The sequence below is a fragment of the Lates calcarifer genome, linkage group LG6 (assembly GCF_001640805.2).
Source record: "Lates calcarifer isolate ASB-BC8 linkage group LG6, TLL_Latcal_v3, whole genome shotgun sequence".
Classification (NCBI taxonomy): Eukaryota; Metazoa; Chordata; class Actinopteri; family Centropomidae; genus Lates; species Lates calcarifer.
This window is the reverse complement of record NC_066838.1, coordinates 6,824,989-6,840,227: the sequence shown is the minus strand read 5'-3', so window position 1 is coordinate 6,840,227 and position 15,239 is coordinate 6,824,989. Positions and strand designations below refer to the sequence as shown.

General features: G+C 41.1%; 2 protein-coding genes across 3 annotated transcripts; both read left to right on the top strand.

The window, feature by feature from the left end:
* The first annotated feature begins 669 nt into the window (after positions 1-669).
* On the top strand, positions 670-4,675 carry hspb7 (heat shock protein family, member 7 (cardiovascular)). Its single transcript, XM_018675180.2, has 3 exons — positions 670-1,074; positions 3,766-3,890; positions 4,067-4,675. The coding sequence occupies exons 1-3, from the start codon at positions 909-911 to the stop codon at positions 4,244-4,246; spliced, it is 471 nt and encodes a 156-aa protein (XP_018530696.1). The 5' UTR covers positions 670-908; the 3' UTR covers positions 4,247-4,675.
* A 1,025-nt stretch (positions 4,676-5,700) lies between these two features.
* zbtb17 (zinc finger and BTB domain containing 17) lies at positions 5,701-15,173 on the top strand. 2 transcript variants are annotated; one of them, XM_018675170.2, is made up of 15 exons: positions 5,701-5,942; positions 7,242-7,497; positions 7,577-7,756; positions 8,017-8,343; positions 8,485-8,574; positions 8,846-9,123; positions 9,461-9,603; positions 9,706-10,006; positions 10,201-10,288; positions 11,427-11,543; positions 11,675-11,795; positions 12,153-12,283; positions 12,383-12,646; positions 12,825-12,914; positions 13,845-15,173. In XM_018675170.2, exons 2-15 carry the CDS (start codon positions 7,293-7,295, stop codon positions 14,288-14,290), a joined length of 2,781 nt encoding a protein of 926 aa, XP_018530686.1. In that variant the 5' UTR covers positions 5,701-5,942; positions 7,242-7,292; the 3' UTR covers positions 14,291-15,173. The 2 variants fall into 2 exon arrangements, with proteins under 2 accessions (XP_018530686.1, XP_018530685.1); XM_018675169.2 differs by having other exon boundaries at positions 7,232-7,497.
* The last annotated feature ends 66 nt before the right edge of the window (positions 15,174-15,239 follow it).

The window sequence follows — 15,239 nt, the reverse complement described above, 5'->3', positions numbered from 1 at the left end:
GTTTTCAAGCACATTCTTTCCATCTTTGTTTTGCTCTTAACTTATCTTCTGACATAAGAGAGTGACTCTACTTTTTCACTTTTCAGTTCACTTCTCTCGCTTCAGCCAGCTCAGCGGGAGGAAACAACATTTTCCAGCAAATCATTCGCACTTAATGTTGCGTGTTCAGAAAGAGAGATTAAATTAATAAAGAGATGAAATGGAGCCTGAAAAAAAACACACAAAGAATCTCTCTAATGAGATCAAACCATGCTGTGAAAACATTGGACACTTATGTCATTTAATGGCAGAACTGTGTGAGGATCCAGTTTCAGGACAAAGACATGGTGCTCAAAATTAAGAAAGCAGAAGAAACAGGCAGATGGAGCGATGGAGTGTGGGGGGAATTAAAGGAGGGGAGAGGAAAAAGCTATTTCAAGGATCATGTGTCTGGAATGACAACTGTTGCCCCCCTTCCACCCACTTCTCTTTCTCTACCTCTCTCTGTCAAATCCCGCTCTCTCTTTCCTGCTCTTAACCTCAGGGCCTTTCAATGCCCAAAACTTTTCCAACCACAGACCCCTCTCTCCATCACTGTGTGCGTCTCATGATAAATATAGAACACTATTACCCTTTCCCAATGAGCTGTGACACACGTGTGCACCTCCCAACCACACATGGGACCACGCAGTATATAAGGGCCATGGGTCAGTGGCTGCAGGAGAGTGGGAAATAAGTTGCCTTAAAAACTAATAGAAAGAAAAAGAAGGAAACACAAAGAAAGACAGAACAGCTGTGTGTATTATTTCTAACATTTAAGTCCTTGAAAAAAACTCCCATAGGAGCCACCAGAAGAATCAACTCTCTCCGCCTCCCTCCTCTCTCCCCTTACTCTCCTCCTCTGCCTCACCCAGCACTCATAGCCATCCATGAGTGTGACCAACTCCTCTGCCTATCGATCGGAGCGTAGTTTCCACCAGACTTCATCCTCATCCTCCACCTCTGGTAACCCATACATGGAGAAAAGCCGGGGACTGTTCGCTGAGGACTTTGGCTCCTTCATGAGGCCTGGGAGCGACGCCTTGGGTTTTTCCAGTAAGTTGGAAGTGATTTCGGGTCTCTGTAACTTCTTCTGTATACAGAAGTGGTATAAAATAATAGCTACAGCAGGTTGAACTGACAGATTTGACTGTAAAGTAGAGTTATGGTTCTGCTTGGAAGGTCTTTGTGCAGTGTTGTGTTTTTCTCCATAAAGTGGTTATAAAACATGTCCGAGGTGACAGGTCAGAGGAATGAGACAACAGGTCGAGTTTAAAAGGCAAAGGGACCTTGTGGTTGGTGTGTGTGGACAAATGTGTTGAGGAAGAGTGTAGCCATGGTGCTGACTGATAGAGCAACTAAACTGTAAAATAAGATGAAAAGAAAACAGAGGTGTGTGACAGAACACACTCTACTCAGCTCTCTCTGTTCCAGGTTTATGAGGCGTTTGTGTGTTAAAAATACACATCAAGGTCAGCAGACACTTCACTTCACACTGGCCTGGATCACCTTCTGCTGTGAACTGTGTGTAAGTTCACAGATGAGTGAATGTGTGACATCTGAACTTTAAATGGACTCAGGCTCCATGTGCTCCATGTGTCAGGGGGAGAGTAGAAATGTTCTGGGACCATGGTTGGTGTCCCATAGGAGCAGCACAAGAGCCTGACTGTGGGTGCAGCTAAAGGGAAAGTAAAGCACACACACACACACACACACACACACATGCACGCACACATGCAACCCAGGGAATGTTGAACTGACTGCCAGCAGTGTGACTTCACGCACTGAGTATCTGGGATGACGCCCGCATAAGGAATGACCAGATGGTTGCCTGGTGACCAGTGTACACACACACACACACACACAGTTAGAATGATGTCACATAATCAAACTAACCTGTATATGTGAAGTCAGAGCTGAAGTCATACACACACACTCACTTCGAGTCTGGTGCTCAGGATCACTGGGGACAGACTGTCGTCACTGACAATGACTGCATTATCATTATCTATGTTTCTCTGCTGCATCCTGTTACTGTTGACTGCTGCTATTAACCTGTTTTTCCCAAACAGATTATCAATCAACATTTTTTATATTAACAGTGGATGAAATGACTAAGTTTACACACACAAACCCACAAATAATTATCACCCAACTCTGAAATTCCCCTAAGCTACACAACATTTTAAACCTATTTTAGAAGGCTGACAAACAAAGTGAGCAGTTAGCTGATGAACATAGTGGAGTATTAGTATGAAGCTAAAGAACCAAGTACTTGTTTAAGGAGTTGGTGGAGACCAAAACAGAGCTAAAGGGAAGGTGAACATTGAGCTTACATTTCCTAATTAATGCTGTTTCTCTACATCTGCTAAAATGTTAAAATAGGCAGTTGTTTTCCACACAACTTTCACCCTACTCTTTATAAGGTGATAATATTATGAGTTAAATGTTGTTTTTGAATGTTTCACTGCCTCCAAGTGGCCAAAAAAATTACAAATGTAGCTTTAAATGCCCTGAGCTGAAATAAAGGAGAAATTAAGTTTTCTTAAATCAAAGTTACAAAAAGTAGAAAGAGGAATTCTTGCTAGTTTGTCTTCTGTTGTATGTTTGTACAATATATACTGTGGTGTGGCTCCAACCTTCAGTTTAACAACAGCCTAATCATAATGTTTTAATAGAAAAGTTGAGGACAGATAATTTTCCTTGGTCGTAACATAAAGTAGTTTTACTTTTGTTTTCATAGGATCTGATCAAACTGAATGAGCAAATGAAAATTGTTCATTTCTGAATCTGTTGAAGCTTGAAATGACATGTTCTGCTCAACAGATAAATTCAGACAGTGCAGACTGCAGACATGGCATTAATTGGAAATGGCAACTATTTAAAAACTATGTTATGGGATGTGATGCATATAAATAAATAACAATTGTTGTGCCAATGAACTAACTAACAACATTTTCAGATGTAGTAATATAGTTTAGAAGGCCACATAACAATAATGTCTCTACGTGTGTTTAAAGAATAACAAATGCTCACATCTCATCAGTAAATACAGTGTGGACACATTTGAATGCAAGAGAAACTTTGTGTCCCTGATGAACTGATGGGTCACTATACAGTTTAAGACATGTTGCTGTCAGTCAAAACTGTAATCAATAATCTGGAAAACATGTTCAGCTGTAAATATCTCTGCTGGTCTGTATTTACTCTCACTGGCAATAAGAGCCTCTTTCACATTGTTATGGGTCTTTTTACACCAGCCATTTTGACCAGTCATTGTGGAAAAAGTCCACATGATATTAACAATATGATATAGTCATGTCCTATTAGCTAAACTTAACCAGTATTCCTGTCTGGCTGTTTTTAGCTATTTATAATTAAATAGATTTCTGTGTTTGAAAATTGGGTTTACAGGAGATAGCAACTGCCACTGAAGTAACAGAGTGAACAAAGTGACCATGGATGAGCAACACAAGGGAACTCCTGCCTGTTCATTTGTGACTGTTGTGTGTAAAAAGAATGAAAAGGAAAAAAAAAAGGAGCCTGAATAGTGTTTGATTTTAATATGGAATTTATACCATTCAACAGTTGTCACAGTTGTTTGCATCAAATACAAAAATAAAATTAACTGCATTTTTTTTTTTTTTGAAACCTGAGCAAAATTTAATTGGCAAATAAAGAAATTAAAGCTATAAATTTGCTTCTTCCTGAGGTCAAACATCCTTTCTTGTTTTGTGGTGCTTTCAGGTGGAGCTGGAAATATTAAAACTCTTGGGGATTCATACCAGTTCACAGTTGATGTGCGAGACTTCTCCCCTGAAGACGTCATTGTCACCACATCCAACAACCAGATAGAAGTTCGTGCAGAGAAGGTGGGCAGCTTTCCCTCTAATTCAGACTGATAACATGCTGTTTGTCTCAGAGGTGTTAAATTGATCCATGGTGGAACCTTGGGACTAAAATCTCTGTGAGCAGAGGAACCACTAACCACAGCATCTTTCTTCAGTTACATTACATTAACTCATCTCTAATAATCCTTCCCTGACAGCTGGCCCAGGATGGTTCAGTGATGAACACATTCACCCACAAGTGCCAGCTACCTGAGGATGTGGACCCCACCTCAGTGACATCATCACTGGGAGCTGAGGGGACCCTAACAGTCCGGGCACGGCGACACCCAGCCAAGCACGAGCTTGCACAGACCTTCCGCACCGAGATCAAGATCTAGAGAGTGATGACTCTCCACCGAACAAACCCCTCACTTCTTTTGTTTTTTATGTGACTTCCTGTGTTTCCTGTCTTCACTGAAACCATTCTACTTTTAACACTCAGAGTCGACACAGTGCTCGATAAAACATCCTCCCTCCATGGCTGCAACAATGCCTGTTGCTGCTCATTTATATTCTAAATTAGTTCACCACACACAGCAGCAACAGGCCGTACCTGCACATAACAGACTGAGACACAAGGGCTTGGACATGTACAGCATTTTCACAAAGACACGCACACACATGCAATTAACTGAGTTCACCATACCTGTCCTCTGACACAGTTTAAAAACGTGATTCGCAATTTTAAAATTGATAGTTTCTCATTAATAATAATTTATTGTATATTATTTTTTGTGTGAATAAAATACGCAATATTTGACAATAAACATCCTGATCTGTGTGAGCCCTCTGCTTCCAGTCTGGCCTCATGTGGGCCAGAATTGAGAGTTTGGTGAGGGAGCTGGATCAGTTGATTTGAGAGTGAAGGATCATAAATCCATGTATTGAAAAAAGTGGAAAAACTAGCAGTAAACTCAAACCTCTTCATCTTCCATTTTGCCCAGGTCCAACATGCTAAATCTTTTTTTTTTTTTTTCATGTCAGATGACCAGGGCACATCCTCTATATTATATAAAATGATTCCAGTAGTTCTCTACTCATTATTTTTGAAATGTTGCTGTTCTCACCTTGGCAAAAATAATAAGTGTTAGAATTTCTACAGTAGACTTTTATTCCTGCCACTGTAGAGAATCTTTTATTTTTTAAATTAATTTTAATTTTCTACAACCATCACTCATTTTACATGCTTATGAATTAAACATAATTGTTTTTGGAAAGTATGATTGGCTTGACAGTAGTGTCTTCTTCAACCTTGCATCCAGATAAAAAATAAATAAAATAAAATAAAATAAAATAAAGGGAGATATAAAGGTGGACAAGCTATGAGCATCACAGCTCCTTTCTAAATCAACTGAAACCATTCAGTTACCCTGCAGAGTATAGAAGGTGCCTCAGGCTTCAGGCTTTTGTGTGTGGAGGCATCTATAAGGCATCTGTCCTGCTTTCATTTGAAGAGATTTTCAAAGGCCCTATTCAAGCAAAAATAATTTAGAGGCCTTTGTTATGTGGTTGTAATTCACTCCACTGTCTTTGAGCCACAACATGTGGTTAAAAAGTGGTTTGAAAATGATTCTGTATCATTATTTCTACAATACACACGATATATTAGCTACTCATACATACAGCCTTACAGGATGATTGAGACATTTTGTGTGGGTTTACCATCAGTGGGTCCAACTAAATCAGTTTAATAACATCTTACGTGTTGCTGGTGGTGCTTGTGTTGTGTGTCTCCTACATAGACGTACAGACCAATTTTATTATTGATATAAATCACATAGATCAAGCCTATTGCGCCACCACGTGGTCATCATCACCATACCACGTGTTCACAGTGCGCCTGCTCCTGCGATACATCCGGCCGGTCCCTATCAATCGATCAGAGAGAGGAAGATGGCGGTGGATGGAGTTAGCGGTGCAGGATCGATCACCGAAAAACTCGATTGGGTTTGCTTTTCTTAACTGAGGCAAACACTCCCAAACACCGCCTGGTGCAGCAGTTTGTACTCGGAGTGAAGAAGAGACAACAGAGAGGTAATTCCGGAGTTAGTTTCTGTTAAAATGGCGCTTGCACAGAGCTCTGACAGCGAACTAGCTGTGAAAACAACAAGGGATGAAGACAGGCCCAACTCTTCGCGCCGCCATCTTGTCCCTGCATTACATGCATGTCAAGGCATACTAAATTAAACCCCGATAACAAAGCTACAAGGATGGAGGAATTGTAATCGATATATTGCACTGTCAAACCAAGCGGTTGAAACTTTTAGAGTAACTTTTCTGTCACATAACACGTGTAATGCAGTTTTAAAGTCCGACATTTTATGTCCAATAGCATGGAAATCGTGTCATCCGTTGAAGCTTAATACTGGTTAACTTCGCCACTCGTTGTTTAGTTAGCTTGCTGACGTTATTTTTTCCCATCATGGGTACAACACATTTGGGTATTTTATCTGACGTTAGCTGTCAGTGGTTGTTTTGATGTAGTTAAAACACAGCTGGGGCCTGAAATCCTATCTCTCTGTCTTCGGTATTTTCTGGTTATGTCCTGTAGGAAAAGGAGCCTCATACCTACACCCATGAATGTAAATACCACTGACATTCACCAACAATACAGCAACAAACCAAACAGGTTTCCCGGAAGACGAAGAAAGCACTCATTTGACTTTGATACTGACACTAAGCAAGATATAACACAACAAATGTGAGGATTGTTTGCATTGTAAGGTGTAGTACACAGTTAGTACATTACATTACATATAAACAGGGGTGAACTGTAGTATGAAGTTACCCAGTTTTCCTCAGACTTTTTTAAAGTGGTCATATACAGCAGGTCCATATGCCAGTGACATTGAGGATTTGGGCTGTTGCATAATGTTTGAGCTGCTTTCATGTCATAGTTTTAATTTGTTAGCTAACAAAGTTGGTAATTAACGACACTGAAATAATGAAAAATAAATTAAAATTAAAATCAGCCCTGGTTTGTGACTAAAGTTTTGCAGTTTTATTAACGCTGGTTTTACATACACTGTATGGATGTGATGCTGCTAATATTTACTTTAAAAAAAGTTTTTATTTTGTTCACAACCCTTTAACATCTCTCACATACATGAATGCTCTGTTCAGTCAGCTGAATTATTAATCGCATCATATAGCTTTACTGTTCTCAGGGAGGAGACATAACCATATCAAAGGTGAACAACAGTGATTGATTGGTAGTGTTTAATAAAAGGCCAGAGTGAAGACAAACTGATAATGGGTTAAACTGATTATCAGCCATTTGTGTGCCTTTTCTAATGTGCCACGTGTGACCTCTAACTTGTCAGTGCTCCACAGAGCCTGTGCCTGCCTGCCAGCCTCCTCCGCCATCCTCTAGCCTTCAGGACGATGGAGTTCCCATGGCACAGTGGGAAGGTTCTGGAGCAGCTTAACCGACAGCGCAAGGAGGGCCTGCTGTGTGACTGCACCTTTGTTGTGGATGGGGTGGACTTTAAGGCCCACAAAGCTGTGCTGGCGGCCTGCAGTATCTACTTCCGCACCCTCTTCCTGGACCAGAAAGATGTGGTGCATCTGGACATCAGCAATGCTGCAGGTAGGTTCAAGTCTGGCTGTGGTCACAGATTTCTGTATACTCTCATACCACCACCCACATCACCTTAATATTGCTGCAGGTTTGGGTCAAGTCCTGGAGTTCATGTACACAGCCAAGCTGAGTTTAAGTCCACAGAATGTGGAAGACGTGCTGGCTGTTGCAAACTTTCTACAAATGCAAGAGATTGTAAATGCCTGCTCTGCATACCAGTCAATGGCAAATCCAGCTCCTTCACTCATAACACTGGATTTCACCGTTGGTGAGTCAGGTCTACCTTTGATATAATGATTATGACACAGTTTCATGAATTCCAATTTTTTTGTAAAGTTGTTCAGTGTTACATTAGTTACTGTTTATCCCTAGACATCAACCTAATCTGATTTAGATCCAATATTGTGATTAGATTCTACAGTGTAATCCTAATGTGAAATTTGGAGCCTGACATCTGGTAATTGTCCACCATATTCCAATAAAATAAAGAAACTGCTTTTCCGTTTTTTTTCCTTAACAACCCAAAAGAAAAAACAGGTGAAAGGGAGCAGAAGGAGGAGCTGGAGACTGACCTGGCACAGGTGGCATCACAGGCAGAGGAGACTCCTTCCTGCACCACCACAGAAGATAAAGAAGCCACACAAAATCAGGACAATTTAACGGAAGACATCTCTACTGAAATACAACAGACTGATTCTCAGCCCAGTCCCGCCAGAACCAACCCAGGCAGAGGACGACCCCCCAAAACCACTCCCCCTTCTTCTCAGAAGAAGATAGTTGCAAAGGAAGGAGGAAGTGCTGCACAAGATGCACCTGGATTTCAGGATGACCCCTCTGACGCCGACTACATGCCTAGTAAGCAATCTACAGCAGCCCATTTGGCATGAGTGCTAGCATCTATATCTCAAGTGTGGTGGGCCCACATAATACCTTACAGTGTCCATAACAACACAACAACCACAAATAAACAAGGCAATATTTTCTCACTATTTACAGAGTCACAGTTGAAACCTGCTGGCAGCTCATCCTACATGAGCTCACGAGGAAGAAGAATCAGAAAGCGTCCTCGACGAAACTTCCCACCTGGTGAGCAGGCGGCACAAGTTTTCTCTGCTGTATCAAGCTTAACAACAACTCTTTACCCTAAACTTTACACTGGTTATGAAATGTGTTGAGTGTCTTCATACAGAAACATTCAGGATTACATCAGGGTTTAATTGAATGAGTTTGATTGGAAGTAGTATGATTATCCTAGTGTTCAATTCCAGGGGATCAGTGGAACAGTTGCAGCAGTTGCCATTTGTAGTTCACATTGTAGACAGTTTGTCATTTTTTCAAATCCATCATCACCTCATAGACAATGACTCGGAGGATGAAGGCACATCAAAGACCAAACCTGAGAAGAAGGTGGCGGAGCCAGCAGAGGTGGCTGAAGAACAGGAGGACGACTCTGGAGAGATTGCCGATGGGGCAGCTGATGATGAAGATGATGGTGGAGATGAAGATGGCGAGGTCAGCGGGCAGGTGGGAGGAGTCGATTCGGGCAGCGAGCGAGAGGGGAGACAAAACCAGTCAGCGTCAATGAGCAGCCGATCCGAGTCAAAGCCTTACAGCTCGGTGACACACAAATGTGAGGTGCGACATACTAGTCTGTGCAAGTACATTTACAATTTTTAGCATCATAATTAATGTTGTTTTTATCCTGTGAATGAAAGTTAATGTGAATCTTTAGCTACAAGGCATGGAATAGCACTCCTCATCACTGTCACAGTAGTGCCAGACAGCCCCAGGCACATTCAGCTGTTTTGCCTGATGCTGTGTGCTGAGGCATTAAAGCTGATATATCTGCTCTGAACATGGAAATTCTGGTGACACTGGGAGTCTTTGTGCAAATGTTGGTGTATTTGCATATAAATCTTGGCATGAAAATGTTCGCCAGCTCACTCTTCATGACATATTTCCTTCTCTCCAGGACTGTGGGAAGAAATTCACCCACACTGGTAATTTCAAGAGACACATGCGTATTCACACGGGAGAGAAGCCGTTCAGCTGTCGGGACTGCAACAAGGCTTTCTCTGACCCAGCAGCCTGTAAAGCCCATGAGAAAACACACAGGTGAATTACTTATGATATTCAGAGCCATTTATCTTTCCAGTGACACCTGCCTCCTGAGCTCTGTCAGGTTTGTGTCTTATGTTGAGTTGTTGCCTCTCACAGCCCTCTGAAGCCGTACTGCTGCTCTACCTGTGGGAAGAGTTACCGTCAGATCAGCCTGCTCAATCTGCACCGCAAACGCCACACAGGTGAAGCACGTTACAGCTGTGACGTGTGCGGCAAGCTCTTCACCACATCTGGAAACCTGAAGCGCCACCAGCTGGTGCACAGCGGCGAGAAGCCATATCACTGCGACTTCTGTGAGAAGGCCTTCTCCGACCCCACTGCCAAGATGCGACATCTGGAGACACACGACACAGAGAAGGGCAACAAGTGTCCACACTGTGAAAAACGCTTCAACCAGGTAACAGCGTGTGTAGATATGATTAGCTTTTTTTTTTTTAGCAAACATGCTTTGATTCCAGACCTTTCAGAAAGCCATTTTAATATCTTAATTTCTCATTTGTTAGTCCCATGTACAATTGCCAGCCAAATGTTACTGAATATTTTATAGAAAGTGTGTAAACACCTCACTCAATTGCTTTGTGTCCACTTTAGTTGGGGAATCTGAAGGCTCACTTAAAAATCCATATTGCAGACGGGCCTCTGAAGTGCAAAGAATGTGGCAAACAGTTTACTACTTCAGGTAAGAAGACAGTGTGGACCTTATTCTTTTGTCTCCCTGCTTTAACTGTGATTTTAACTTTCCAGAAATGTGCAGAGGCTGATGTTTTTATTTAAAAAAAGACAGGCTCTCAATCTCTCATTGAATAGAAATTCTAACTGTCAAAGAAATGTCCTGTTGCCATGTGGAAAGAGAGACTAGTTGAGCAGAAATTAGTTCTCATTTGCTAAACCAGGAAGCACAGAAGAAATCAGACAGACATTCTTTGATATTTTGCTTAGTTTATACTTATAACAACATATGCCCATAATTTTCTGCTTTCTGCAGCAAAGTAGATGCAGAACCTGCTGTTGTTGTTTACTTTAATGTGAAGGATACAATTATCTGGGTCAGTCTGTTGTAGCAGATGGATCTGTATTCATACACAGCATTAATAATATTCAAAATTCACTTTTGTCTGGTGCTGATTGGTTAATAGGCAGAATATTAACTGCCAGCTATGAATTAAAAGTTATTGGTTGTTAGTGATGTGTGAAGGGTGTATGAACGTGGCCTCTCAGGTTCCAAATATGAGGATCTGTTGCTTTTCTCTTTTGTAAATTGTATATCTTTGGGGTTTGGACTCATAGTTGACAAAATAATTGTTAGTTGCAGCCCCACTGTCATCACATGAATTCATTTAAGTTTGAAGCTGCTGCTAGTGTTGTTAACACAGTCGTTACACAGAGCTACAGTTTCCTGTTCATACAGACCCCTGTTGTATGTGAGCCAGATGTCTGACATGTGAGGTTTTGTGGTGGGTAAGAATCTACAAGGGGATTCTTTGTCCACAGTAATTGACATGCAGCATACAGTTACCTCCAACACACAGATTGAACTTCAACTTAAAATTCCTCAATGATTTCTGAGCTACTGTATAATCATGTTCTGACACTGATCTCCTCAGATGGAGATCAGATATATTTACCATTTAAAGGAACAGCGTTATGGAAACGGTAACGTCCATTAGTCAGATTTTAATTTTAGACGATTTTACCTTGAGCAGTTCCTGCTACTTTTAGTTAGTGTGCATGTTATTTGAATGAGGTTGACTTGTATAGTTGTTTCTTTGCTTCGGGTTATTTGGTTTAACCTTTGTGTGATGGTGTCTGCTTTTTAGGAAATCTGAAGAGACACCTGCGGGTTCACAGTGGGGAGAAACCGTACGTCTGTGTGCACTGTCAGAGAGCTTTCAGTGACCCTGGAGCTCTGCAGCGGCATGAGCGCATCCACACAGGTACTCCCATGACATTAAGACAGACTGGAGAATGTGAAGGCAACACACATTATTCTCATTTTTCAATGTGAAGCTGTACATTTATATTATCTACATTCCACAGTAGTGAGACAGTGATTCATGTGTTACAGGAGAGAAACCCTGCGTCTGTCTTATCTGTGGCAAAGCCTTCACTCAGGCCAGCTCGCTCATCGCGCATGTCCGCCAGCACACGGGGGAGAAGCCTTATGTGTGTGATCGCTGTGGCAAAAGGTCAGCTTGGCACGAGAGCAGATACAGTGATGTTGTAATAATAGCCTCACTTCCAAACTCACTTGTACCATGGGAACATAACCTGAGTTTATCCAACAAGGATGTCTCTACAAATGTGAGAACACTGGCTATTGGAATTAGTATTGGAAGAACAGGAAACACAGATTGTGTGTATCTTTAGGGCCCACATTTAGATAACATGTTGGGTTCAGTTTTCCATCAAGAGTTTTGTGCTGACAGGAAATTCTAAACAATAAGTACCACTGTAAGTAAGTAAAAGCAGACCCTTTAAATGCAACACCAAGGTAAATATAGGAAACTAGATTAGAGATATGTCTTATGTTTGTTTCTCGACAGGTTTGTGCAGTCCAGTCAACTGGCCAATCACATTCGCCATCACGACAACGTTCGTCCACACAAGTGTCACATGTGCAACAAGGCATTTGTTAATGTTGGAGACCTGTCGAAGCACATCATCATACACACAGGTATGGGCAAACTTTGTGTCAATGCTTGGTTGCCACTCTACACCCAGCTGAACTCAGAGTAATTTTTTTAAATTCATTTTCTCCACGCTGCTCTCTTAGGTGAGAAACCTTTCCTGTGTGATAAATGCGGCCGAGGGTTCAACCGGGTGGACAACCTACGCTCCCACGTTAAGACTGTCCACCATGGCAAGGCCGGCATGAAGCGACTGGTTGTAGCCGGGGGCAGCGCAGATGAGGGTGCTGATGGGTGCACGGGGACAGCCACCTCTGACAGCGAGATCAACATTGTTACCGTTACCACAGAGGACATTGTCACCTTGGCAACAGAGGCCCTGGCAGCCAGTGCTGTAGCTCAGCTGACAGGTCAGACCACATCCTCAAGGGAGAGTTCACAGATTTTAGGGGAAATGTCAATATCCTGGCTGGACCTGATAAATGCTGCAGACATCAGCCTGCAGATGATAAAAGAGACATGTGGCAGTTGATAGGGTTTAGGCAGTGATAAGTGTTTGTTTACCTTTTATCATGTGTCTGTTAACAGTTGTTCCAGTGGCTGCTTCAGTGTCTGCAGATGAGACTGAGGCTTTGAAAGCTGAAATCACCAAGGCAGTGGAGAAAGTGCAAGAAGCAGGTAAGAGTGCAAACAACTCACTGTATGAACTCAAACATGTATTTGAACATTCCCATATTCTTAGAAAACCACACAAGCAATCAGCAAATCAAATGGGCTCAGGAATGGCACTTTATAACAGGATATCAGACAGAGAGAAACAACAATACAGCAAAATAATGTTAGAAATATTTGATCAATCAATGCTCAAATATAACAGTCACTGCCAGATGTCTGAGTTAATCCAAAGTGAACAAATGCATCAACAGACATGTAAATCTTCATAGGGTCATTTAATTACAAATAGCAGTTACAGCTATAGATGGATGGATAAACAAAATCATGCTCTAACTTAATGGACATTTGTGTAAATTAGTGGCTACATTACAGTATTACAACATGACAGCAAGTTTGGTACAAAATAAAGGTGACATAATGTTGAGAAAACAATCTCACCACAGGATCTATCAAGAACGTATTCATATCATACTATTTTTATCAGCAGAATTAATCCAGCTATCAATTAGCAGTCGACGTTCAAATGTTCATTTTAACAGAGCGCTTTATGGACCATAAAAGCAGAGGTTCAGTTTTGTCAGTACTGTATTTTGCCAGTGATGTTCACTGTCATGTATTAAATTACCTTTGTCAAGTTTTAAGCCCCCACACATTGATTTTCACACTGCACTGTAATCACCTCTACAGTATGAATAATACAGTATAAATATGCAAAAACACAAATGTGATACTTAAAGTATTGCATGGCTTTAAATCTGAAAAATGACAATGGCAATTTGGAAACAGATGCAAATTTTATGCTTTATACTGCTGTGTTAAGTTTCATTCTAAGCCAAACCACCGAAGACTTTCCTGGTGAAGATGTATAAATAATAAGTAAAACAGAATGAGAAATATGACTGACTCACTTTGTCAACTTCTTCTGTTCTCCAGACCCCAACACCCAGATCTTGTATGCCTGTGATTCATGTGGTGATAAATTCTTGGATGCAAGCTCCTTGGCCCAGCACGTACGCATCCACACAGCTCAGGCCTTGGTCATGTTTCAAGCAGATTCAGACTTCTACCAGTATACCACAGCCACCACAGCTGAGGGGGACACTGCCACAACATGGCAACCCACAACTGAGCAGGTCATCCAGGAGGGGGAACTGATCTTCCCTGCTCAAGACGGAGAGGGAGAAGCAGAGGGAGAGGGAGGGATGGTGGTGGAGACACAAGAGCAAGTAGAAGAAGGGTCAGCAGGGGTGATTCATGAGGAGGGGAGGGAGGTTGGAGAGGTGGAAACCCACACTGAGCTCCAAACAGAGGGAAAAGAAGCTACAGCAGAGGTAGAGGAGGAAAAAGAAGAGGAGATGGAATGTGAGAGTCAGGCGTAGTGAAGGGTGTATGAAATATTGTTTGTGACAGAAAATTAATACAGGAGGAGTGAAACACAAGAAATTAAGTGAGCTGATGAAGTCTCAGAGTTTCAGCATCCCATGATGTTAAAATAAACTTTATTTAAACTGGATTCACAACATATAACATTTTTTAAAACAATTTTATCTTAAGATGTATGGTCATAAATCATGTTCTTTACACTCCTTACTCCGACAAATGAGCTGAGGGTCAGTGATTTGGTCATTATATTGTAGAGTATTCTTTCAGAGATGGTTATACTATGTATAGTTTGTTTATTTTTAGACTGAAATGCAGAATTGTGTATGGTCCTTTGTATAAAACATTTAGATCACAGTTCAGTCTTACCTAATATAACTTAAAGACCTCTGTGTTATTTTTTCATTTCACACAGGTGAGATATGTACATTTTCCTTAAACAGTCGAGATATTTTATTGTACGTAATTGAAGTATTTTCATGGAAAGCACATTATACACAGATTATTTACATGACATGTAGGGGTACTACAGCTTTAAATGGGGGTAATTGTCACCTCTTCCTTTTTCCAAGAGGGAGGTTCATGTTCTGGCAAACACTGTAAATGCTGTGCATGTGTAATATTTGCATATTTGTTATGTGTCCCCTAAAAGTCTTATTACCTCTGATAAAAGATTTTAAAAAAATATTTGTGGTGATGACAAACTTTTTTTTTCCTTTAATTGTAAACTGATTACACTGGACTGAAGACAGTTTCCTGTCACCATTAGTTTCATGTCCTTTTTTGTCTGTTCATATTAGCACCTACAAGATGCTCTGTTCAGTAACATTATTTAGTCTCACTGGAAATCATCATCACATCAATAAAGAATCATCACAGTCAGATCAGACTTGTGTTGTGCAGTTATGTTTATATAAAAACAATACGCTGTTGTTTGTGTACTTACTA

Bases quoted from the DNA above. Each gene is read 5' to 3' on its own strand.
- hspb7 (XM_018675180.2), top strand. From the start codon at position 909: ATGAGTGTGACCAACTCCTCTGCCTATCGATCGGAGCGTAGTTTCCAC. The intron at 1,075-3,765 runs GTAAGTTGGAAG...TGGTGCTTTCAG, and splicing joins CGACGCCTTGGGTTTTTCCA to GTGGAGCTGGAAATATTAAA. The intron at 3,891-4,066 runs GTGGGCAGCTTT...CTTCCCTGACAG, and splicing joins TAGAAGTTCGTGCAGAGAAG to CTGGCCCAGGATGGTTCAGT.
- zbtb17 (XM_018675170.2), top strand. From the start codon at position 7,293: ATGGAGTTCCCATGGCACAGTGGGAAGGTTCTGGAGCAGCTTAACCGA. The intron at 7,498-7,576 runs GTAGGTTCAAGT...ATATTGCTGCAG, and splicing joins GGACATCAGCAATGCTGCAG to GTTTGGGTCAAGTCCTGGAG. The intron at 8,575-8,845 runs GTGAGCAGGCGG...ATCACCTCATAG, and splicing joins TCGACGAAACTTCCCACCTG to ACAATGACTCGGAGGATGAA.